General features: G+C 39.8%; 1 protein-coding gene across 4 annotated transcripts in view; it reads left to right on the top strand.

The window, feature by feature from the left end:
- The first annotated feature begins 247 nt into the window (after positions 1–247).
- mtmr14 (myotubularin related protein 14) overlaps positions 248–25,124 on the top strand; it is a 123,732-nt gene continuing 98,855 nt past the window's right edge. Inside the window, exons 1-20 of one of the 4 annotated variants that reach the window (XR_014592876.1) lie at positions 248–1,039; positions 1,864–2,012; positions 4,199–4,307; positions 5,266–5,341; positions 6,035–6,095; positions 6,337–6,459; positions 7,788–7,861; positions 8,963–9,033; positions 9,462–9,536; positions 9,857–9,923; positions 10,828–10,913; positions 11,364–11,440; positions 12,760–12,796; positions 13,433–13,503; positions 13,623–13,681; positions 13,768–13,845; positions 17,963–18,089; positions 19,189–19,362; positions 20,048–20,254; positions 20,991–22,309. Coding sequence is in view for 3 of the 4 variants with exons in the window: in XM_083892397.1 (XP_083748523.1) it covers positions 902–1,039; positions 1,864–2,012; positions 4,199–4,307; positions 5,266–5,341; positions 6,035–6,095; positions 6,337–6,459; positions 7,788–7,861; positions 8,963–9,033; positions 9,462–9,536; positions 9,857–9,923; positions 10,828–10,913; positions 11,364–11,440; positions 12,760–12,796; positions 13,433–13,503; positions 13,623–13,681; positions 13,768–13,845; positions 17,963–18,089; positions 19,189–19,362; positions 20,048–20,254; positions 20,991–21,171 (2,040 nt within the window). In the remaining variant the exon portion in view is untranslated. Of the gene's footprint in view, positions 1,040–1,863; positions 2,013–4,198; positions 4,308–5,265; positions 5,342–6,034; positions 6,096–6,336; positions 6,460–7,787; positions 7,862–8,962; positions 9,034–9,461; positions 9,537–9,856; positions 9,924–10,827; positions 10,914–11,363; positions 11,441–12,759; positions 12,797–13,432; positions 13,504–13,622; positions 13,682–13,767; positions 13,846–17,962; positions 18,090–19,188; positions 19,363–20,047; positions 20,255–20,990; positions 24,716–25,124 lie in introns of those variants that run through there. The other 3 variants (XM_083892398.1, XM_083892397.1, XM_083892399.1) reach the window with 3 other exon arrangements.

Below are 25,124 nucleotides of genomic sequence, written 5' to 3'. Positions count from 1 at the left end.
TTTTATTTTATTTATTTATTTATTTTATAATATTTGTGAATAATTTTAGAGGACACCTCCTTCACATTATTGATAAAATGAGGGATCATCATCCAGATTTTCTTCCAATTACAGGTCGAACGCTCAGTCAACATTTCAAAACATCTCTGACGTCATTTAAATGGGAACGGCTGGAGATGTCACGTGGTGCTCTTTCACTTCCTGTTTACTGCCCGCTGTACTCGCAGCCTGGATTGCAACACAGCTGTCTACTGTCGAAGCTCTCCGCCACTTCTAACACGCACACCCGCGTAAGGTGGTGCAGCCTCGGGACTCACGCCTATGCATTATTCTAAATCCCTCACCGCCGTGGCCGTGGTCACCAATGCGACATGAAGACGTGACATTGAGGAAACGTGAGCAGGCCGGGAAAGATCCTGGAGCTTTCCTGACCACAGCTGACTGGAGGTCGGTGAGCTGGTGTCAGGAGGAAAACCAGACTTCGCTTTACTTCATGTCAGACTAAACAGCGGTGATGTGGTGGAGGACTAAAATAGTCTGAAACTGTGTCGGGTTAACCCTTGAAGGTTCCGGGTCAGTGGATACGAACAACACCGTGGTGGAACGCTGGAGTAGTGTGTTTGCTCGCCGTGCTAACTCAGTAGCTGCAGCAGCCGCCGCCGCCGCGGTGTGAGAGGCTGGCTGTGCGAGCACGGCTTCTGTGTGGAGAGTGCTGCAGCTCGCCGGTGCCCTGAATTCAGGAAGAGCCCCCGGCTCCGGCCCCCTCAAGCGGGCAGTCAGGAAGAAGCTGCCTGGGAAGGGATGGCCTGGTCGGTCTTCCCGATCCACAGGTCAAGGCTCTGCGGTGTTTGAAGGAGGTCGAGTTCGGCTGGAGGCCACCGCCGCCGCGGGTCGAGGCGCGATGATGGCCGCATCCTCTTGCTCCCCGGCCAGTGGATTCACGGGGCCGGGGTTGTCGATCAGAAGGAGCGAGGAAATAGCGGATTTGATAGACTTGTTTTCCAAGATGCAGTACAGAGCAAAGGAAGTCACTCCCCGGGTAATATTTGACTCATTACTTTATGGTAACAACCTGCCATTAAACATCACACAGTCTAAATAAATTCACAATGTCTTCATATAGACAGGTGTGTTACATGCATCTTTGCAGGGCCCCCACGGCAGGACCTAGGGGGGGGGGGGGGGGGGGCTACATTGATCACACACCTTCCAGACAAACACAACACCAATCAAAACAGTGAAATGTATGTCCTGTATTTTCAGCCCTTCATGCACTATTAACCTGCATAGAACCTAGTTTTACTCAATCGAAAGAGACAATGAAGAATATACACCTTAATGCTCAAAGAATACGGAGATGTATTAAAGTGGGTTTAACCCAGCAAGAAAAAACGTTTCTGGAATAGAAGGTGAGATTGGGTATGTATGCTTGGAACACTTGTCTGATATGGACCCTCATTTTTGTATGAACCTCTTAGGGGCGCGTTTAACTAACAACAATCCCATTTTGCTACTACTATGAGTTTGTGAAACATAATCTTTTGGCTGTAACATAGAGACTTGGGTCTTTGTCAGTAGGTTCCTCACATCTGTTGCAGTTTATATGCAGTTTATAGCCAGTCATATGCTGAAGCTCAGACCGAAACAGATTAACGATTAACACATTAAACTTCATGTGTCACATGAATCGTTTGGTTCAGCCGTGATTGTCACGTGTGTGCAGTAAACTCTACGAGATGCTCTTATTTACCTGTGAACTGTAGTTAATGAGATTATGTTGAATTACTCAGAAATCAACGTATATGCTGTTGCTCAATCATCGAGATAACGGCTGACGTAATATTTGTTGTTGTCTTTCCTCAGGTGGAGGTGATTGAGAAGCGTTGTCTGGAGTTGTTTGCCAGAGATTACAAGTACAGTGTCATCCATAACGCCAATGGAGAAGTGTGTGGCCATTACCCACGTCAGATTGTTTTCCTGGAGTATGAATGTGCAGACACTGCGAGCGACAGGTAATCTCTCTACCACTCTTGACTGTCAAATCATTTTCCGATACAAAGTCCACTCCACTCAGTTACCTATTACTTGTTGTTTGTTTTGTTGCTCCTTTAATCATACTCGCCTTACTTTGGTGTAGGGAGCAAAGATCAGCCTCCATCTCTGACCTCTCTGTTGCATCCAATGAGCAGAGGGTTGAAGTGACAGATCTGTCACACGAGGTTCTGTTTTTTTTTCCAGAGCATTGACTCAGTAAATCCATGTCTCCACTGATGGTAAATACAGATTCACTGTCCTATAGAGTGCTGTAGAAGGAAGATCTTCTTTAGCAAAAGGATTCACAATGAGCATTCACTTGCATTGTTGTCTGACAAATCAATATTATGATAAAACTTAAATCAAGCAGCCCTTGCTTCATCTACTGAAGAGCTGCCCTTCTTTCTTTTTGTATTGTTTGATGATTGATTTGTTTTCTCCCTGTCTCTCATCTCTCCTTGTTAATCCCTTTCGGTCATCTTTTGCTGTATTTCCACCATGGTACGGTTCAGTTTGGTACACTACGGTACAGTTTGGAATGGTAAAGTCATGGGTCAGGCTTGCGTTTTGACTGAGAACAGTACCTTTACCTGGTAGGCAGAGCGTGGGCTGAACTGAAGGCCCCATACATGGTGCGACAACAACGAACAATGACATCGAATGCGACAAAACAGACAAAAATGACGCAGCTATTTTTTATTCCTGCACGTTTTGTGACCGTTTGACTCAACAAGACACCTAGGGCTTGCTCATTGTGTGAACGGTTGGGCTTCTCTTTTTTTCCTTGCCTTACCAGGCAAATGGCCTGAAATATTTGATGAGGCTTGATTGGACTGTTAAGCACTTTTCTTATAAATACAGCTTATTATTATTGTTATAAAAGAGAGTATAGCATTTCAGTGATAGGGAAATCCTCGTGGTGAATATCCTGGGCCTGAGTCTGCATCTTGCACTTATGACTGCTGCCAATCTCTACATGTTTCCCACAAGCAATCAAACATTCTACCCGGATCTAGGGCTGGGTGATAAATCAAGTAACAATATATTGCAATATCATTTCTTCAATAACAATAAAACAGAGGTTCGACACCTAAATGCAATGAATGCTTTGCCTCAGATTTGGAAAATGTCTCTGTGTTTGTTTATTGTCTATAAAGAAAAAAAACATTTAACTGGTTTCTTCAACCAGTTACTTCAAATAACACACAGTTTCCATAACACATAATATTTTTCCACTGATTTGAAGCCTTTACATCGTAAAATGTTTTGGCTATATTGCTCTGACCTGGGAGGAGAATTTTCAATGGTGAAGAATTGAAAATGAATTGAATTGAATCACAGTTTTCATACCTGTAAGATAAAGCATAATCAGATGCTTTTTACGCATTTCAGGAACTAAAGCTTCTAGATAGGTTTGTCCGTTAAGTGTTGATTACCTAAACAGTGGAATGTTCTTTGTAACTTATTTAATTCTGAGGTCCACACACAAACCTTAAATCATGACTGATCAACACAAGAGACTAGATCAATAATTCCCATATATTCTATTGTTTTCATGTGAACATGGAGTAGAAAAGTTCAGTGCAGATTAATAATCAGTCCACTTCTCTTTATTTCTGAACTTGCATGTCTTTCATCACATGTATGTGGTTATTACAGCTGGGCTCCATGTTGTATTTGGAAGGTTGTCAGCTGAGATAGGCACATCACCCCCGCGACCCAGCTGTATGCTGACTGACTGACAATTAAAACATATTTATCTATTTTTTTTATATATTCGATTCATTTCACGGCCCACCTGCAGTACCATCACAGCCAACTAGGGGGCCACAGCCCATACTTTAGAAGTGACTGCTTTATATGATAGTATGTGAGCGTTCTTGGGAAATTAGTGGCAGTGAAATAAACAGTCCAATCATTTAAATGATTACTGAATTGAGTCAGCTGGAGTTGTGGCCGAGGTTTAATTATCCCACAGCATAAGAAGAAAAGAACAGTTGTTTATTTTTGGGGCCGTGTTCGTTCAGCTGTTGCTACAGTGTGTAATTACCAGTTAACACTAAATGTCTTCAAGTGCTTTGTGATGAAATTGTCCCTGTAACATTCTAAATTAGATTTTAATTGGCTGTCTAATGAATGATGATGTGTGTTTTTTTGGGTCCAGGTTTGAGAGCACAGTACAGATCAGTAAGCTGCAAGACCTTGTGAACCGGAGTAAGCTGGCTCGCTGCAGAGGGCGCTTTGTCTGCCCCGTCATCCTCTACAACGGCAAGGTATTGCACCAAAACTGTATACTCTGCACTCTCCTCTCTTAGGGGTTATCATTTAACTTTAATATTAAGTGTTAAAACACATTTTCCAGATAGACGTATTATCTAGTATGGAAAACACTTCAGCTCAGACTACACACAACCAAGCTATCCAAGTCCTGGGCAGGAAGTGAGGATTTTTTCCCCTTTTTCTTTCCACCTCCATTCTCTTTTTTATTTTTTACAGGTCTATTTTACGCAATAAAATATTCAAAAGAATAACAGTAATATGAAGTGTACAACCAAAGCTGACTGCAGGAAAGTGGTGAAAATGATCCTGCATATGAACTTTTTTGGCATTTTGTAGTCTTCGGTTAGATGAATATCGTGATGATTAAATTTATAATTGTTTTTGTGTTATATTATTGCTTTATCACAATATTGGTATATTATCATCATGTATTTGGTGCCATATTGGAAGTTAGCGGGTTATTCTTTTCTTTATTCTTAGTTACTTGAACAGGTTGACATCTTCCCTCCTTTAAGTGATGACAAGATCTTGAATAGAATCAGTTTAATTGCAGATTAATTTTCCATTCTATTTTGTTCATCCATCTTTTCCATAGATCTCACTTCTATTGTCTCTTCTACTTTAGAAAACAAGAAAATTAATCTTAAATGTGCACATAACTTTGTTCAGATTTGCATTATGTTATAAGACTGAACTCAAATAAAGAACTGAAACCCAGTGTAACCACCAATTTAATGCAGCTAAAATGAGAAACACCTCCACCAGACACCTTGCCTTAGAACAAAACATTCTGATTTTCAAAGGCCATCACACTTCTCCTTTCTCAATGTGGCCAGACAGGTGGCAAATGTGGCCAGACAGGTGGCAAAGAATGAATTATTGTTTGATGGTACGAGCAGTCAAACACCGTCGTCTGACTCTGATTTTTACAACGTCTCTTCCTCACTGCAGCATATTTGCCGGTCGTCCACTCTGGCGGGCTGGGGGGAACTGTACGGACGCACAGGCTACAACTACATCTTTTCAGGTACCACACACACACACACACACACACGTAAATTTAGCAACTTTGGTCACAACATGAGGGGAAGTTGTGGCTGACTTATTTTCCATGGGAGTATGTTAATTCATTTATTTTTGAGTTTCGTGTGAGCTCTCTGATCTGTCATAGATTCAGCAGTTGTCAGACATTTTTCCATCAAGGACTTGATGTTCCCACGAGCAGATGAGAGTACACATTTTAAGAAGTTAGCATAATGAGATTATCTTTGTGATTTTCCATTATCTGGATAAATGTGGAAAATTGTTTATATATTATGTGTGTGACTTGCATATTTACACTGCTAATGATTTATTTTGAAGTTCCAAAAGCAAGAACCAGCAGTACTCGATAATCTTGTTTTTTTAAATTTTGTAGGAACTGGCCACAATTTTAAAATGTGTTCCATGTTGTGCCAAATGTGTCCCCCCCTCCCCCCAAAAAAGAAAAATAATTGAGTTCATGAACCAACAATTAAGCTGCGGACTGTGTTTTTGTTTTGATTTAAACAAAATTATATACATGATTATCATTCAAAGAATACTTTATACACGCAATGAATCACATTAATCTGTTGTGTATATTGTGTTTTTAACTTAGCCACTTAAACCTGCCTGTTTTCATGTTTAAAACTGCTAATGGCGTTCACGTGTTCATTTTGTGTGCTTTTGTGTTTTGTAGGGGGCAGTGATGACACGTGGACAGAATCAGAGGAGGTTCCAGAGGATGAAAGTGCCGTCAGGTAATCAGATTACTTTAACAAGATTAGTGTCCAGTGAGCACCAGACACCAGCTTATCTGGGAGTGTGACACTCATTATGTGTGATGACATTAAAGAAAACAGTGAATGTTCTCAGTGGAGGTGAAAACTGATTCTTTTATCCATTTTTAAAAGTGAGACATTGACTAGAAAAACCAACAGTTTTCTTCCACTAGATCTAAATGAAGACACACATGCACACTGTTCTCCTCTCTGTCCTCAGGAACGGGGACTCGCAGCTCTTTGACAAGGTTCGAGGCCACGACATTAAGCTGCTGCGTTACCTCTCGGTTCGCTACATCTGTGACCTGATGGTGGAAAACAAGAAGGTTAAGTTTGGCCTAAAGTAAGGAACAGTATTCACATTCCGGTTGTTATTTAGGTCACTGTTTGCGGTGGACTTTGTAGAAAGAGGCCACACGGAAGGCGTTTGACCACTGACTCTGCAGATTGCTGCAGCTTTTGCCTTTAACTGAGTTAGGAGAGGGTTTGTGTGCAGTGTGCCGTTTTAAATATCTAACACGAGGCCTCAGGCCTGCTTATAATACCATGCTGTGTATGTTGAGGGCTTATTCACTGTGGATGCTGGTGGCAGTTGGTAGATTACATGTGGTCCAGATGTTGCAGGTGCTATTATGGGCAATTGATTATGTACACATTTTTTTTTTTGATTAACATTTTGCAATTTGTGTCAGGGCTTTGACTAACAGTTACCTTATTATGTACTCTGTTACTCTGATTATTATCTCAATTATTGATGCAAAATTGTGAAAAAGATTGATAGGTATACAAAAAACAAACTCAAATTGATGAATCAAAATAGTTATTTTAAACGTTGAACTTTGAAGGAAAATCATAATGCTTTAATGATTGTTGTAGAATAATTGCCCAGCCCAATCACAAAAGAGAGGTCTCAGAGTTAAAATATTGTCCAGCGAAGAGGACTGTAAAATGCACAGCACAGAAACAGATGAGTGAGCTAGAAAAGAACCCCATACTAATACTACATACTAATTCAAGGCAGGATTTCAAAGCAACACCGCGCTCAGAGTTTTGCCAAAGAGAAGGGTGACACTCCGCAACACTTCCTGGAAATCTTGTGGACAGATTAAGCTCGACGCGTTTGGGAAGCACATGCAGTGCTATATATGGTGTAAACTGTTCACTGCATACCAGCATGAAAACATCATCCAAAAAAAAGTGCAGAGGAGGGAACATCATGGTTTGAAGCTTTGCTGCCTCTTGTCCTGAACAGCTCTGAATGAGTATAAGCTGAAATCCTGACTTTATCAGTGTGTTTACAAGTGAAGCTGCGCAAGCTCTTTTTGGAACCGTGGTCATAAATTCCTCCTGGTTGTTGGACACGTGTGAGCTGCTGCTACTGGGAGAGCTTGTTTTTTTCAGGTCACTGCTGCTAAATGACCTGTTATTAAATCTAAGAGTATAGAATGTGGGTTTGATACACATAACACTATTTATCAAAAATAGAATTGTTTATGAGATCGGATCTCACGCTATATCTTGTTATTGGAGAAAATCAGGTTTAAAGTACTCGCATACTTGCCACTGCTGTATATAATTAAAACATGCAGACAAATGACAAAATTAGCTTTTTGTGTCATTCTGGATATGTGCCAAAATGTTAACTAATGCTGTGTCTCACTGTCCGTGCAGTGTGACGTCCTCTGAGAAGGCAGACAAGGCCCAACGCTATGCAGACTTCACCTTGCTCTCTGTGCCTTATCCAGGTAATTAGCCACAACTGAATTCTTTATTTATTTATTTTTAAACACTACACCAGTTACATGAGTGTCTTTATGTCTGTATTGTGTACACTGGCTGGCTCCTAAAAAAACACATACTTGGTTGCTTCAGTTGGTCAGGTCTAACCAGCTTGACCAGTTTTTTTAGGCATATTTCAAGAAATTGTGAAAGACGGTGGTCAAGGGAGCATGCATCATCATTTTCATTCATGGATTGTCCACCAGAGTCCAGACCAGACCTTAATCCCACTGAGTAACTTTGGGATTTGTAACACAGAGGCCAAACTCTCCCATCATAAAGATCTTGGTGAAAAATTGATGCAACTGTGGATGTGAATAAATATGACATAGCAGAGAGTAATGAGAGTCTGTTCTTTTTTTTTGGTCCAGGTGCAGCAATTTACACTCTTCACAGTAAAACTGCCTGTCTTTGATCTGTATACTCAGAGAAAACCTAAATAACAACTTAAAAACGACCATCTAGTTCCATAACTTTCAGAATGTGGTTGGGGAAAGGGAAAAAGAAAACCTTCTGCTGGTTGTTTTGGCTTTTCTCTCGGTCTCTCTGCGATGACTTAAGTGTTGTGACATTACAAACATGTGATCTCCTGAGCCTCAGGAAGACAAAAGAAGAACTGTACCAGACCAGTCTATGTGCAATCTGAAGCCCTTATTTTTGCTTTCATCAGAGAGGTTATTACGTTAGCCTCATTTTTTATTTTTTTAAATAGACCCCGCAACAAACAAACAAACAAAAAAGACAGTCATGTTTTTTATTAAATGGATAAAATCCCCAGCTTAGAATTAGCTCTTACACATTTCTAAGAATGTGTTCAAACACATTTGTATTTATAGATACCACCACTACTTCACTATCACCAAAAACAACAAAAACAGTTAGACACTATGCATCCACCACTGTCATCATCATACAGTTTAAATGTGACAATATTCTCCACTGAAATGAAATGTAACATCAATATGTTGGTGTAAAGTCATCTCCTCTTTGTTATTTGGAGACATTAGTTTGGAGTTTGATGTTTAATGATTTGATTGATTGTTAACCTTCACGTTGTCTTTATTCAGGGTGTGAGTTTTTTAAGGACTACAAAGACAGAGACTATACAGCCGAGGGTCTGGTGTTCAACTGGAATCAGGTACGGTGAGCTTATGTGGAAATACTGATGCAATTTCTATTATCCACTCAGCCCTGCTAAGCAATAATCAGCTTATCATTAATAAGTAGTGGTTAGTGGTCATCCAGGCCTTTGTGGAGAACTCACTGTAATTAAGATTAGTCTAAATGGAAGAAATAAGTATCCTGAAAGTGATTCCACTGAAGGTTTTTTGGCATTATTGATTAGCAGTACAATAATAACTTTCGGCATCATGTGAATCAAGGGATCTGTGAGAGAAAGACACTTTTCCTCCTCAGCAATCTGACAGCACAGTCTTCTTTTGTGCTGTAAATGAAAATATACATTTAGCTTATTTAATAATTATTAGTCGGAAGTATGTAATAAGTGATAGATGATTGACAGTTTGTCTCTGTGTTAATCTGATGACACTGTGTGTTCTTTGACAGGATTATGTGGACGCTCCCTTGACAATCCCTGTGTGCTTTACTCGGAACTTGAATATTGACTGGGCCCAATACCAGGTTACTACCTCTTCTTACTATTTGTGGTGCATTAGTGCCATCTGTTGTTTAACCTGCAAATTGCTCTAGTTGTAATTCAAAAGCACTTATACACAGCACATACACAGTACATATAATATAGCAGCAGTCATACTGTGACTTATGCTGTAAAGCCAGACATTATGGAAACCCACTCACAGTGACTTTAACTAAAATCAAAAAATACTACTTTGAGCTGGATACTTTAAATGTCTGCTACCATAATCAACACATATTATATTTAATTTGGTTGTTTTGACTCACTTTTCACCGCTTTGTGTTGGTGTGTTTGTGTTGATCAGTCATGGGACCTGGTGGAGCAGACCCAAAACTACCTGAAGCTGCTACTCCACATCATCAACAGTGATGGTAGGTGGTGTTTGTACAATTCTAACACTTCCATTTGTGTCGCACATGCACAGTCACTGCAGGCAGATTATGGGCTTACATCATACATCCCTGCTGACAGAGAACTGATGTTTACTTTCCATATTCTGCGTCTGAGTTGAGTGAATGCTGTGGTCACACGTAGATGTTCAAGGTTTTATTTATTTTTTAAACTAGTAGGATGTCAAGCTTCATCGCAAGAGTGATGTAATTAAATCAAAGAAAAACTATGTTCATGCTTTATTTACTTCCAACACACTGAATATTTATTTTGTTACTAAGAATTTTGCACTTCTGACTTCCCAGTTACATCATCTCATTTTCTGTTTTGGTCTCAGTTTTTATATATATGTAAAAAAAAAAACTTGATTTATTCATTCATTAATGCATGTGAATGAAGATTTACTCATTTGTTGGTGAGTTGCAAGAGCGTTTGTACACTGTGTGTCTGATTTCATGAACATGAAAACAGTAGAAAACCTTTTGGTAGAACAGGAGATGTAGTGCAGCCATGTGATGGCGGAAAGACTGTGCAAGATGTAGCCCACGTGACATCAATCATCGGCATGAACTGTGAACATGGCAGTTAACTGCGATTTTAAACACTCCCAGTTCTTATCTTGGTCTTATACTGGGGAAGAAGTAATGGGTCAACTCAAACTCAGGGAAATAATCATTGACGTTATATACTGTATGAGCTGATGCAAACGGACGTCTTTACCCTCTAGTCTATTTTTATATACCATTTATTGAACTGAGGCTGTTTGAGAGCAAAGGAAGGATATACCCTGTGTTATAATGTCATTTTAATGAAGTGCTGTGAAATCTTTTCATAACGCATGTATGATTCTTTAGAAATGATGTAGGTGTTGTTGTGTTGTTCCAGATGAGAGTGGCCTCCTGGTGCACTGCATATCAGGCTGGGACCGGACTCCTCTGTTCGTTTCCCTCCTCAGGCTCTCCCTGTGGGCAGTATGTTCTTCTTCTTCTTCTTCAACTTTGTTTTAATCTCCTCTGTTCTCCCCCGGTGCGTGTCCTCATGACACACGGTCACCTGGAAGCTCATTTGGCTCTTCCAACATTCATTAGTGACTTTAGTAATCCCATCAGCCTTGGCCTCGGCACCCCCCCCCCCTCTCTTCTCATTCATTATATTTCAAACATGTGCTTTAATTAGCCTCTTCTGTATTCACCACATTTATTAAAAATAGAACTCCCATGCCCTAAGTGTGCAGCCTTTTTCTCAAGACATACTCAAAGTGCATACTCAAAGCTCGCATGTAATCACACACTGCACTTGTGCTTTTCATACAGAATGAGAAATGAAGTTTGGTTGTGTAGAGCTACATGACATGTCGTGGTAATTAGACTCTGGTACAAGTGTTGTTTTTTTCACTTTCTGTCATCTGTCTCTTACCTAAGGATGGCGCGGTGCATGCCAGCCTGGAGCCAGCTGAGATTCTGTATCTGACCATCGCATACGACTGGTTCCTCTTTGGGTAAAAAAATAAATAATGATAATCCTCCTAATTTCATGACTCACATGAGCTGCATAAGCTGGCATAAATATTTCATTAGTGCATTTGCAAATGTCATCTTGTTTTAGATGCACTGTGTTATTGTTAGTTGTATTTGTGAAAACTAAGCAAACAACTGCAGAGGAGATAATCTGTTTCCAGCTTACACCAACACGTGCAGGTGCAGTGAACCAGAATGCTTATCAAATGTATTAGACCACCCCACCTGTCATAAAAACATGAATATTTTAGAAATTTAGAATTTTTTTTATTGTTATTTATTTGGCAAATAACAAACTGAATTCATATTTTCACACTAAAATTTTGAGCCGACTCACTTGGTTTCTTTGAGAAATTAGTCGTACACATTCAACCACTAAAACATATTTTTCTGTTCAGGATGCAAGTAAATAACTATAATCAAGACATAATATGAAGAAATAAATGTGCTTTACTATCTCTTCTGCTTTTGTTGTTAAACAGTACACTTAAAAATTCATGGATGATAACAATAATAAATATTTTATTTTGATAGTTACTGACGCTGTTAATTTAGGGCAGCTGTAGCTTTGGCTGGTGGTTTAATACATTTGTGGAGCACTGCACATTTTCAGGTCTGTTCACGTGGACTCACTGAGATGATGATTCAGACACAGATTGTTTTAGCTTGTGAAGTGTTTTTGTCTTGAACTGAAAATGCAGAAATATGGATGCAGCCTGACTCACTGTGTGTTAGCCTTCAAATCAAAAGTAATTTCCTCTAACAACAAAAATCAAACAAACAAACAAACACACAGCAGATACAGACATTTGTCAAATATATATATATATAAATGTGCTGCATCTCCACGTGTTTATTTGTTAATGTTTAATATTGTTGTATATTACCTTTCTTATACTGGATATTTTATGTCATGAATCTATTCCATAGAACCTTTAGTGTTTTAGTTGTGCTTTGGCATCACTCATGAGTGTTGTACCAGTGAAGCTTATTGAAATTAGATCTTGAATTAAGAGAAGAGAACAAGGAATGAGAACAGAGTTGGATGAAGCAGAGAAAACAATATCGCTTCTGTACTTTTCTTAATCAGGCAATCATCTGATCTTATTTGTTCCATTCACATCTGAAGTGAATAAAGATGGTACTCATGTTCCGCGACAGTGAAATATTGCATTAGAAAATTCCAATAGGAGACAATCAATAGCTTGTTTCTCATCAATAGCACAGACCTGTCAGTCATTGCTCAGGGACTGTTTCAGTATTCAGCTGTCATATTTTATTTCTCTGTTTCTGATTCCAGTCACATGCTGCCAGATCGACTCTCCAAAGGGGAGGAGGTGAGTTTATCTCCGACTCAGGTTTATTTGTTTCTTTCTATGACAATGGTGATGATAATGGAACTTTCATTTAGTGATTAAATAAAAGTCCTGAATGACAATTATTTGAATCAGTCTGGTCTTGTATGTTGGACTTGTTGTAAGATTTACTTGTATTCTTTTCATACCACGCCGCACACTGTCTGTTTTATCATGTGCAACATCATCCTCAGAAAGAAGATCTAAGCTTTTCACACTAAACGCTGTGCAATTTAGTTTCACGTCATTTAAAATTAATTGTGCTCTTTCTTTGTAGACAGAACAGCAGGTGATTCAGTACAAAAAAAAGGAAATCAGATAATGGCTGCTCGGATATTGCAGGGGGCCTCCTGTTGCCATGCAGACCACTGCACTTAATTTGGAAAGAAGCTGTAATTTCTTGTCAAGCAGGGTTTATTTTAGACCAACATTTCTCTTCTCCTCACAGAGAGAATCATGTATGTATCAGAGAAGAAGCAGAGTGTGTGTGTCAGGAGAGAAGAACAGAACAGCAACATGTCATCTCATTTTGTTTAAGCTGCAGCTGCAGTGTGCTCCTCTCTGACTTCACAGCTAAATCAGACCAAGTTCATTCTTTACATCTTCTTCCTCCTGCAGATTTTCTTCTTTTGCTTCAATTTTTTGAAGCACATTGTCTCAGAGAAGTTCTCTGCTGTTAGGAAACCGAGGTGTGTACCACCCGTTTTCTTTCTTTCTACTCCCTTTGTGTAATATACAGCATCCTGTCTTATCTATTTTCTTTTGATCCATCCGATGTTACCTCATCATATATTCTTTTTCCCTACAGAAGGAAGAATTCCCACTTCAAAGACAGTGATTTCACTGTGGAAGATCTCTGCCAGTTAAGTAAGTCAGAGCATCTGTACATGGCCTCTCTGACATACCTTTGATGGATGCAGCTCATTTAATACAGAATGTATTCATATATGCAGCAGTGGCGGATCTAGAAAATTCTACATGGGGTGGCAAAGCGGGGGCAAGAGGTCTTGGCAGGGTGGCATGGGAGGAAGGTATGCAATAATTCCCAAATGTAAATGGATGCAAAAAAAAAATACTTACTAAAAGTAAAAGTATTAATAGCAAAATTAAAATCTAAAATAAAAAGTGCAAAAATATTAAAAATCAAACTTTAAAGGCTGAGGACCCTATTCCTCCCTGTCACTCCCTGCCTCTGTCTCACTTTCTGAATCTGCAGCAGCCTCCTCCTCTTCATCCCTCACATCCTCTTCTCCTTCACTTATTTGTTCATTTCCTTCTGTGGTCTTCTTCTGCTTTGAGCCTCCTGGTCTCTCCAATTCACTACCTTCTCCTTCATTTCCCTCCTCTTCTGCTGTGCACTTTTCTTACTAAAACTCTCCTTTTCATTGTGAGAAGCTCTGGTTATCCTTGTATCACTCCACTGTAGGGCTGGGCCATGTAGTCAATACGTACAAATACATCTAAAATCAGAAGATATTTATTACACAGAACAGTTATGGTTAGACTACTTAATGCTATTGTGTGTGTTATTTTCCCAGTTAGAAAAGTAAAGGATGTCACCTGGTTTAAATTGCTGTGATAGCTGACAATAAGTGGTTTTAAAGCAGGTCTACTTCTACAACACACTGCTGCGTAGTGTGTTGTGAAGTAATCCCGCGAAACGTTATGGATTAAAACATGACAGGTTTTAATATATTGTATGAAGCTGTTTTTGCCTTTACTAAAATCAAAACTAATCAAAGAGAAAAACATACTGTTCAAGGCTCTAAATTGGGGGCAGCTGCCCCCAATTTAGAGCCTTGCCCCCCCAGCTGCCAGGTGACGCAAACGTGTGCCAGTAATAAGACTCCTGTAAGTTCATTAGAGCTGCCAGAGCAGCTTGAAGGTCCGACTCATGGAAATAATTTGACATGTTGGTTTATTACCCTGTACTCATGTATGTATGTGACGTTAACGCGTACGCAACGTGAGCAGATCTGAGCAGAGTTTTGCATATTCAAGTTTTCCACTCTGGGGGGTGGTTTCAGATGTTTGCGTTTTTAAGCCCCAAAAACGTTGTCTCTGTCTAAACGAAAGGCACGTCTGGTAAAATATTTTGTTGCTTCTACCCGTGTCCTCGTGTAAACAGGGCCTCAATGTATAAATGGAGAGAAATTGTTCAGGTGGAAAAAAAAGAATGTCGTTTTTTGAAAAGCCACATTCACACTCGTCAGGCAACTGGAAACAGTGAAGTGGTCGAAAAATAAACATGTTACCATGAGCTGATTGCAACAAACAAATCCCCAAGTGAAACACATATAAGGATATGGTTTGAATGTAGGATGATTTTGTCACTCTGAATTTCCAACTTATTACAGCTCTCATGACAGCAAAGTTTGTTGAAAAGTAACTGCCTCCTTAGTGGTGATGTGCTGTATGCACCACTGCCCTGAAATTCAAGGTTTTAATGAGATTGCCTCTTTTTTTCCCACTCAGTTGCATCTAGTTAGTTATCTATAAGACAGTTGACTCCAAACAATATAGGAAAAATGTCAACATATATCATAAACGTAACATCAATAATAGGTAATGTTTATTTTCCAAACATGATGTTTTTCCATCTATGCTGTCAAACAACACTCGCAGATTTGTGGAGTTGTGTGGATGTTTTGATGGATATCCTGTGTGAACAGGCCCATAATTATGTGTTGCTTGACACAACACACACACACACACACACACACGGCTCCACCGTCTCATTTCTTACTCTCCGTGTGTGAGAAGAGAACTATCTGAAATAATTGGATAGTGGAATAGCCTACATATTTACTGTCTTTTCAGCATTGCAGTTCTAATTCAGTCCTAATTACACACTACACTGACTTCAATACAATAACCATTGTAAATAACAGTTATGTTCATGTATGTCCAAACATGAAATACCTTTGGGAGTATACTATGGTTCCAGAACTGATGCTGATGCGTCATAGAGTAGGGTTCAGGAGAGGGACGAGCAGCAGGCGAATTTTCTGGCAGACTGTTTTTGCTGTTCCTGAGATGATTGTTCTTTAGGGGGTGCTTTTCTCAGCAAGGATGCTGATAACGGGCACAACCCCAGCTTCTTGCTAACCAGCTACAACAGTGACCAAATAGTTTTACACTCGGAACTGCCCGGGGCATAGAGGTGTTGCATCAAGGGCTGCAACTAACAATTATTTTCATAATTTCTCTTCACTGTTGCCTAGTTCTTGCTCATTGTATGAACTCTTGGTCTGCAGTTTTTCCTTGCAAGACACCTTTTAATATTTGATTAGTCTGTTAAGCTTTTTATAACATTTTGCTAACAATTGCTATACAAATAAAGTTTATTATTATTATTTTAATCAATGATTTTCACAATTAATCAAGTGTAGTAATCAAGTGTACTGTAGTAATGTTGAAAGAAGTTGATCGGTGTTTCCCAAACCTGGAAATTATGTGAAAATATTCACATTTAAGACGCTGAAGAGTCAGAAAGCTCGTTTCAATTATTGGAAAAACAATCACACTGATTAAACGATTATGAAAATAGTTTTAACTAGAAAAGCACTCGGAGAGCGCAGATCTCCGCCAAGGCAGCTCAGCCCCCTACAAAATAGCGATAAAAATATTGATAGCGTCTACGGATCATGCAAATCAAAATTTAATCAGTTGTTGCTGGGGCCGTTGCGGACATTTCCTGAAAATTTCAAATTTCAAATCCATCGGTGACTTTTCGAGTTATGTTGCTAACAGACAGACAGACAAACAAAATCAGGTGAAAACATATACCTCCTTAGCGGAGACCAATAATTGATTTATCAAATAATTGTTGCAGCCCTAGTTGCATCTGTTAAAGTAAATCCATCACTTGTGTTGTATTACACATACCCCGTGTTTTCCTCCTTGCGTTTGAGGTTTTAGATAAGTCTAAAACTTGTGTAGGAAGTTATGTCATTATTTTCTTTTTTTGACGTACTTGTGGGTGAACTCCAGCCTCTTGTTTCTTGTCTGATGCAATGATGAACAACAAAGGTTGTGAGCGCTGTGAGTGCTCTGTATCGGGGCAGAGACAAAGCAGTGAGACTCTGGGCGATAACACAACTGCTCTCATGCCTTTTGAAAAGTTTCAAGGCTCGTATGCAAAACATCTTGCGTCACCACCAGCCTTCGTGTCTGCAGGCAGTGAACCTTCAGTATAGTCTTGAGTATACTCGTCAATATATGGGTTTATGTAACAGACTTTCAGTTTCACAGGTGTTAATGTCTTCTCTTCAACTCTTTTATGCAACACTTTAATGTGGTAGTAATGGAGGATTATTCAGTGTTCATCATTCGATGGAAGTTTTTTCTCAGCTGGGGAAAAAGTTTAAGTTGTCTGTCTTGGGTAGTATTTTTGCATCAGTCCATTAGTGAGTCATTATACTCACTAAAGATACAATTTTGGTCAAAGTTCAAGGTCACACTTAACCTAAAACATGTATAGCCGAATATAAAGAATTGATATAAACAAGTTAACAAAATAAGTATGAATAAAAGGATTATTTTTTTTGCATTGCAGTGAGAATAAAACCAATAACACAGTGATGCAATGAGGACAGAAATTATAAAATGATGCAATGTGAAAATGTAAAATTTCTCCCTGTGAATGTGCTGTTTGAGGACGGGCATGAGGGAATCCTTATTTACACTTACAGATGATCTGCTTAGATGTGGGTGGCCAAATATATAATGTCTATAAGAGTAGATTTTGTATGACCTGACTGGAAACTGTAGGAATATAAACTCCATGGCTCCATGAATTTGGGCTAATTACGTGAATTGCAGGAGGACTCAAGTTATTGTTTAAGTATGAAAGTTGTATTAATACACAAGTACATGCGAACAGTAATGTTTACAAGGAAAGATGACAAAACTTGTGAATAGATAGTTGATACTCCTGTGCATGGCAGTCTTAGAATAACAGTGCTGTTTTATACCAAGAGTCTTAGGATCGATATTTTGTTGTAATAAGTTTTGGGTGACCAAAGGTCAACGTCACATTGGCCTCTTGAACATTAAACGTCAGCATTGACAGCATTGGACCCTTGGTGTTTGAAAACACACCTGCTCAGCTGAACTAACATGGCTGTGCTGTGTGGTTGCATACAGAGTCGAGGGATCGTGGCAGCGTGACCAGTCTGAGCAGCGAGTTTTCCCTCATTACTGAGGAGGTGGGTGGAAGCCTCAACAACGACTCTGTGGACCTGTTCTCCAGCCAGTCCCAGGCCTCCAGCTGGTCAGTATCGCAGACATTATCCACATATACGCGCACACTTTAGTAAATAATAGTTTGTTGTTTTGTTGTCCCTAATTTGCTTTGACACACGCTTTTATTTGTATTATTTATTTACATTGCAAGTTGAAAAAGCTTTATATACTTTACACTGGGTTTACGTTCAACTTTTTCACATTTTCCTAATTTCACATTTCTGACATATAGAAAATACACATTGTGTATACACAGCGTTCTTTATCATCCAATGTTAAAAAGCAAAACAACAAGACTTCAAGTGCAAATTGAATGCTTGCTGTTGATAGAGTCCTCATTGTGCTCCTCCACCATCATACATGGAGTAATATTAAGCAGCAAATAGATGCTAAGAGAGTAAATGTGAGCTAAAATGGTTGCTATGGCGATCTGACCAATCACCATACACCTAAGTCTGCAGATGATCAAGACTGGTAAATCCACACATCATCTGTGTGCATTTTATAGGTCAACAGTGGCTGCTTTAATCACATTGCGATTTAAATGCAACATTTGAATGAATGGAAGTGTTGCTGTGGCTGCTGAAAATGTGATTCATTCATTTATCCATCATTATAAAATTAAATTAACTTTAACCTAAATTAACTTAATGAAATAGCTAAATTAATTTTGGACATTTTGTCAAACCTGCCCTTAAATAGACAAATCAAAGTATAAATAGAAAATATATAATAAAATAGTAATAGTCAGTTTAATGTGGACCCCAAAAATACATGCCATGTTTTAATAAAACAAATGCATTTTCCTGGCTGCAACACACAGCAAGTGAGCAATGGGGGGTTGTTGCTAAGACAGTGCATTGCTGGATGATGAGTGGATGAATTTGATTAATGCTCAGCCATAATTGCTGACTCGTCTCGCTGATTACATTGAAATGAGGGAAAGAAGCACAGGTCGACCTAAATAAACTACAGTCAGTATAGTCACATATTTTATTGTCCTTCACTTCATTGTTATCTTTTTCATCATCAGTCATTTATATCAGTAACAGTTATGGTTGCAGATGCTCCTCCTCCTCCTCCTCCTCCTCTGATGATGATGATGATGTGTCCATGTCTCTCCTCAGGAGAAAAGGCATCACCTCCTCCCCTCAGATGGTTGTTTGGAATAAGAACCCTCTGGACGATCATTTCTCCCATCCACTAAATGAGGCCAGGTCTTCCGGCTCCTCCTCCTCTAACCAATCAGACCCGGCCGTCACACGCACTGGCAGCAGCCCGTTGGCTGTTCCTGGCAGAAGGTGAGGGAACTTCCTTCGCCTCGTCCTGCGGCGCTTCAACCTAGCTGTCATATTTTTATACACACACTTGCTCAGTGTAAATTTTAGATGATCACCAGAGGCACAGCGTCTTCATTTTATTCATAAGAAGATTGAGAGTAACACAACAGAGACTGTGGTCTGAAACTATTTCTTTCTTTCTTTCTACAGTTACATTGCCTCTGATATTTACTTAATCCATGGTTCTGAAACTGTGGTACATATTATAAAAAAAAAGAAAACTACTGTTCTACTGTATATACCAGGGTAAGTGACAGTAGTTGAGCTGAGGAATTTTGACCGTAGAGCGTAGAAAAGAAAATGGAGCTCAATAATTTCTCAGGTGTTACTTGGTATGAAAACTTTGAGAACCACTGAGCTAATAATAGCAGAAACTATCACTCATACGACTGTTGATGCCCTTATCTCCAACAGGAGATGTCTCAGCTCTTACCCCGCTTCTCTTTCCTCTCGTTCTGGGTTGTTTACTCTGCTCGTGCCCTACTGTGATGTTTTGTTTAGCTGCTCAGGCGGAGCGGGTTGCGAAATATTGAAGAGAGAAGTGGTTCTGAAGATCTCTAAATGTCTACGCTTCCATCTCTGTGACCTAGTAAAACAAAAAAAAAGCAATGAAATATTACTATTTTTCCACTTGCCTGTCTTTCAGGTTAGCAGCAGAGTACCCCAGGTCAGGTTCCTCCCTTTCCACAGAGTATGGCAGTTGGCAGATAGTTTCTGGTTGTGGAAGCATCCATGACCACGCTCACTTCCCACCTCAGCTGGCCTCGGCCTCCTCCAATTTATCAGCTGTTGCTGCTGCCTATGACTCCCCTCTGCCCTTCAGTTTTAGGGACGAAGGACCCAGTGGGAGAATGTAAGTATATCTTAGTATTATTAATAATAGTCGTGAAATCAGTCGGGGATAATTAAATAATATTTGGATGAATAATGATCTGATGAGATTCTGTGAGGCTCAGATGCTGTGGTGGTTTTCACACTCGGAACTCTCGACATAATAGAGATGACTCATGTTATGGAGATCGGCTCAGTGCACGTCTTTGACAACATTAGACAAATGTAAAGGATTTCTCTTTTACGTGTGCAAACGAAATTCAAGTCATCAACGAGGGTTTCTCTGTCATGGACCTTTGTCATCTTGCAGTCTGATCACCGTTTCTCCACGGAGGTGTAGAGAGCAGTAGATGATGGATGAGGAGAATCAAGAGAGATGAATACTCCTCCTCCTCGCCCTCTCTGCTCCCAGCAGGCGATACATTTTAATTTCCACTTCTTGTGACTGCCAAACTGAGAGTGTCCCACTAGTATCACTTCAGTCAGAAAACGCAAATACATCCATCTAACATCTATCCATCTGTATCTGGAGTGAAGAAAGAGAAGCAGACAGTTGGTTGTGATGATGATGATGTGAGCGCTGTGATGTTTTATTCTGGAATTCTTTGTGCTGTTCATCCAAACTCTGCCTGCCACCATCATTATGATTTATTTTGTTGCTAATTTATATTTTATAACCCTGTCAAAAATAGAATTTCCTTTTCCTAATCATTTCCTTTTTCCCCGTCTTCTCATTCCACGCTCCATTTCCTCTCCAGGTGTCCCATCCCCTCTGAGCGTCAGGCCCGTTTGGAGGCAGTGCGGGAAGTCTTTCTGGCAGCCTACAGCTCCACTGTGGGCCTGAAGTCGTCAGCACCGAGTCCCTCCGGCGCCATCTCTGGCCTGCTGGAGCAGTTCGCCCGTGGGGTCGGCCTTCGAGGCACTAACGCCATCGTCTGAACCCTCTCAATGTGACCTCAAACCCTCCTTCTGCTTCCATCCATCCACATCGTTTCAGTCTGGACTTAAGTACAAAAAAGTGCCAAATAGCTCTGTCCAATTCAGGGGTGAAGCATTTTATTTTTTAAATCTTTTTCTCATTTTCCATGTTCTGGATTTTATATTTTTCTCTGCTGCTCCAGCGTTTCTCTGGACTTTTATTTTTCCATGTCGATGTCATCTGTCACATTCAGGGAGAGAAATGTTTTCAGCCACAGTATCAAAAAGGGATTGTGCAAGCAAGTGGCTGTGTGGCTGTTGAAAAGTAAATGGCTGAAAACACAGGGTTTGTACCCTTTACTGGCAGAATATATAAAGGATTCCTTTTTACTCTGTTCTTCCTTAATGTCTTCATACATTTTTAATCCTTAAAGTGTCTCTGCAGAGAGAGAGAGCGCAGATGTCCCGTGTAGTGGAAGCTATTCGTTTTTTAATTCTCTTGTTTTGTGCTGCTATTCTTTACTGATCCAAGCACAGGAAGATTCTTCAGTTCAGGTGGATGTTGAAGGCGAGATCAACAAAGCACTTAATGTGTTCAAGTTTCCATTTAAACTGTAGTTTGGTAACTAAGATTCATTCTTAGCATGGAATTCAAATTCCACTGTAATGTTGAGTTCACAAGGAACACCATTTTGGCATTTTTCTACTACGCGGTCCCGGCACGACTCGACTCGGCACGGCAATTTTGCTTTTCCATTAGTGATCGTACCTGGTACTTTTTTTAGTACGTGCTCTGGCGAGGTTCTAAGCAAGCTGAACTGATACTATATGTGACGTCGTCACAGAAAGGCATGAGCAAGGACATCCGACACAAGAATCAAACCAAACAATGCCGAACTGTAGGTCAGTTAAGAAACCTGAAAAATCCTGAAAACTTACGTTAATCTCCAACATTTAGAAAGGTGATTAAAATTTTACAGAGGAGTCTGGTGTATTTAGCGACAACACTGCTGAAAGCCGACGATTGCGAGCAACGAGCCGCATCACAAACCCTGCTGCTGTATTTCAGGAAGTACTCAACAAATCTTTTAGATTTACTGATTCTAATGATTCAGTTACACTGAAAACAAACTGCTTTACAAGTCACTAGTTTGTGTGTGTGTCACGTATAAAACAATGTCACTGCAGCCGTGCAGTGATGACTTCGCCCACGTTGAGGAGGTACTATCATTGTAGTGGAAAACCAACCGAACCGTGTAGAGGCGTCGTGCCGAGGCGAGGTGTGGCGGGACCATGTATTGGGAAAAAGCGGCAAAAGCTATTTTCTGTGTCGCGTTTCTTGCATGATTGCGGTTGTGGATCATTTTGTGGTGCACAAGTAAACACAAGCTGTTGCTACTTGGCAGAGGAGGTCATGCTAGAGCTAACTACATTCTTAGTACATTGTGTGTGGCCACAGTGGACACATTTTCAGAGATAGTCCAGTGTCTCGTGTGATGGTCTTGGTGTGGGGGGGGGGGGGGGGTCTGATTAGATCATCGTACATGTGAAATGTGTTATCGCGTAATCAAACGTAGGAAACAGGACTTTTAAGTAAAGCGAGGAGATAAAGCGCAGAACATACTGTACCTTCTGACCTCACCTGTTTGTTATATTCATGTGCATATCCACGTATCTCTTCATGTTCTCCAGTAGCACTGACGGCGTAGCATAAGACGGTGTGGAGTAAATCCAAATGTGAAGATTTCTGCCTGCTCATGATCACACGTCGCATGTTATGCAAAAAAAACAAACGTGTGTGCCTTGGTTCAGGTCACACTCAGACACATTTCTGACTTGGACTCCTTTTGTGTAGATCCACACTTCTTTTTTTTATTGGATGACTAGTCTGATGGTTTTGATGGCTGCTGTACCTCAGGACTGTTGTTGTGCCTTTGTTATCTTCAGTAACGATGGAACCGGACCTCTGCTTTATCTGGTCACGTTCCAAGTGTACTTTTCTGTGTTTAAAATAGTTTTTACAAGCTTGAGGGGCTTCCTGCTGATCAATGACAATGACAGCGTTGCAGCTTTACCTTTGTAAGCGCGCTTTTTTGAGGTTTCCCTGTGATCACAGAGTGAAGTCTTTGTCATACGGTAACACAGAGCTGTTGAGTCTTAAAGACGAATGTCGATTACATGACATCAACAGAACCGGTTGCTCCCAGACGTGAGAAACGAGGAGATTTTCATTATCTTTGAAAATAACTGTATTTTAATGAAATTTAGTTTGATTATTAGAAGGGAATTAAGGAAATGGGTTGTTTAAACTGTAATATTGACAAGTCTCGGAATTAAGTGAGAATATTAAAAATTGGTAGCTTAGCTCTTGTTTAATTGAACACCTCACAGCTCATTACTTATTGTTTATCTAGTTTGTTAAAGCCATACAAAAATGAAATGTAGACGGAGCGCTTCTAAAACTGTATTATAATTAGTGGAACTATTGATAAATCAAATTTAACCCAGCAGTTCACACGTGTTGATGATGAATTTGGCAGTGTTTGTTTTTGGCTGGACTGCAGCATCTGGCCCAGGACGATTGGCTGGACAGTGGGAGACTGTCAAGGACAGACACTTTTTTAACAGCACAAGAGCATCCACAACATTTGGGAAGGACATTCACACACACACACGCAGCCATGTTCACATAATGTGTGAGCAATTATATTATGGTCTCATTTGGACGATATCCCTTCTGGAAAGTGTCAATTTCAGGGACATGTCTGGACACCAAAGTGTCAACTTTGCGTTTAATGTTGTCCAAACAGGTGATTATTCAATTTCAAATCATATACAGGTATTTGTTTATTCAGACATATTTCCTAAAATACTAATTTCTTTGGTAGATTTTGGTCGTCTGCTCTGCTTCACAAGGCCAAAGTCTCCTTTCTCAGTCCCACATGGAATGTTTGGTCAGAGATGTTTTAAAGCCTCACAAGTTTCTATCACTTTTTATTTATTTATTTCGTATTTGATTTGTACGGCCATGTGTTCTAGTCGCTTTTGCATGCTTTGTTTAAATGGTTTAATTCTATTTTGTCCGATTTAACTAACAGCTGATCAATCTGTTCAGGTTCACTTGAGACCAAACAGTCACTTCAGGTTTTAGGCTTTTTTAAAAGCCCCCCCCCTCATTATTTCAGATAAGTTTGTCTTAATTATAATCAGACTCCATTGCCACATAAGAGACAGTCACTGAATAGCAGCCTAAATTACTTATCATATAATCTAGTTTAGTTTGGACTTTTTCACTCACTGGATTTGCATGACATGTTCAAGTGTATCTCGGTTGTGAAATGTTATAATTTTATTTTTATTTGTTTTACGAAATTGCTTTTTATTTCAGAATATTTTATTGAAATGCTGCATTGCACTTGTCCTTATGTTCCGTGTAAAGACTTTTATTTGTACTATCAATGCATTTCTAATTAATTCTACCTTTTTTTTTGTTATAAATTGTGCTTAATTCTTTGGCAGGCAGCAGGATATAATGAAAGGTGAACTGAGCAGCAGGTGACAGTGAATAAAGGAAAGAAAAAGATCATGTTCGGTGACTTGCTTTGTTTTAAGTTCTTTTTTTTTGGGAGTTGAAGGTTGCTCATTTAGTGCACATCTATTCTAAGTTCTAAAAAAACCCTGGTTTAACTGGTTTACTTGTTTAATTAGGGTCCTCGTTACACTCGTGAACGAGGAACCTATTGAAATTGTACAAATTCTTATTATTATTACCTTTTGTGTTTTTACTGCCCTCTGAGGTAAACCCTTCTGTTGCCAACTCTGTCGTTGCCGCATGCACACTTCTCATAACCCTAACTGTTTGTGATATATCTAGAAAATTCAAGAACTATGGACTGGTGACCTGTCCAGGGTGTGACCACATCTTTCGGCCCACGTCATCTAAGACCAGCACATGCCCATGCAGAGGACGACAC

Source organism: Microchirus variegatus (genome assembly GCF_963457635.1).
Source record: "Microchirus variegatus genome assembly, chromosome: 7".
In the NCBI taxonomy this organism is placed as follows: domain Eukaryota; kingdom Metazoa; phylum Chordata; class Actinopteri; order Pleuronectiformes; family Soleidae; genus Microchirus; species Microchirus variegatus.
The sequence above is the reverse complement of the archived record's forward strand: the minus strand, read 5'-3'. Positions and strand labels throughout refer to the sequence as shown.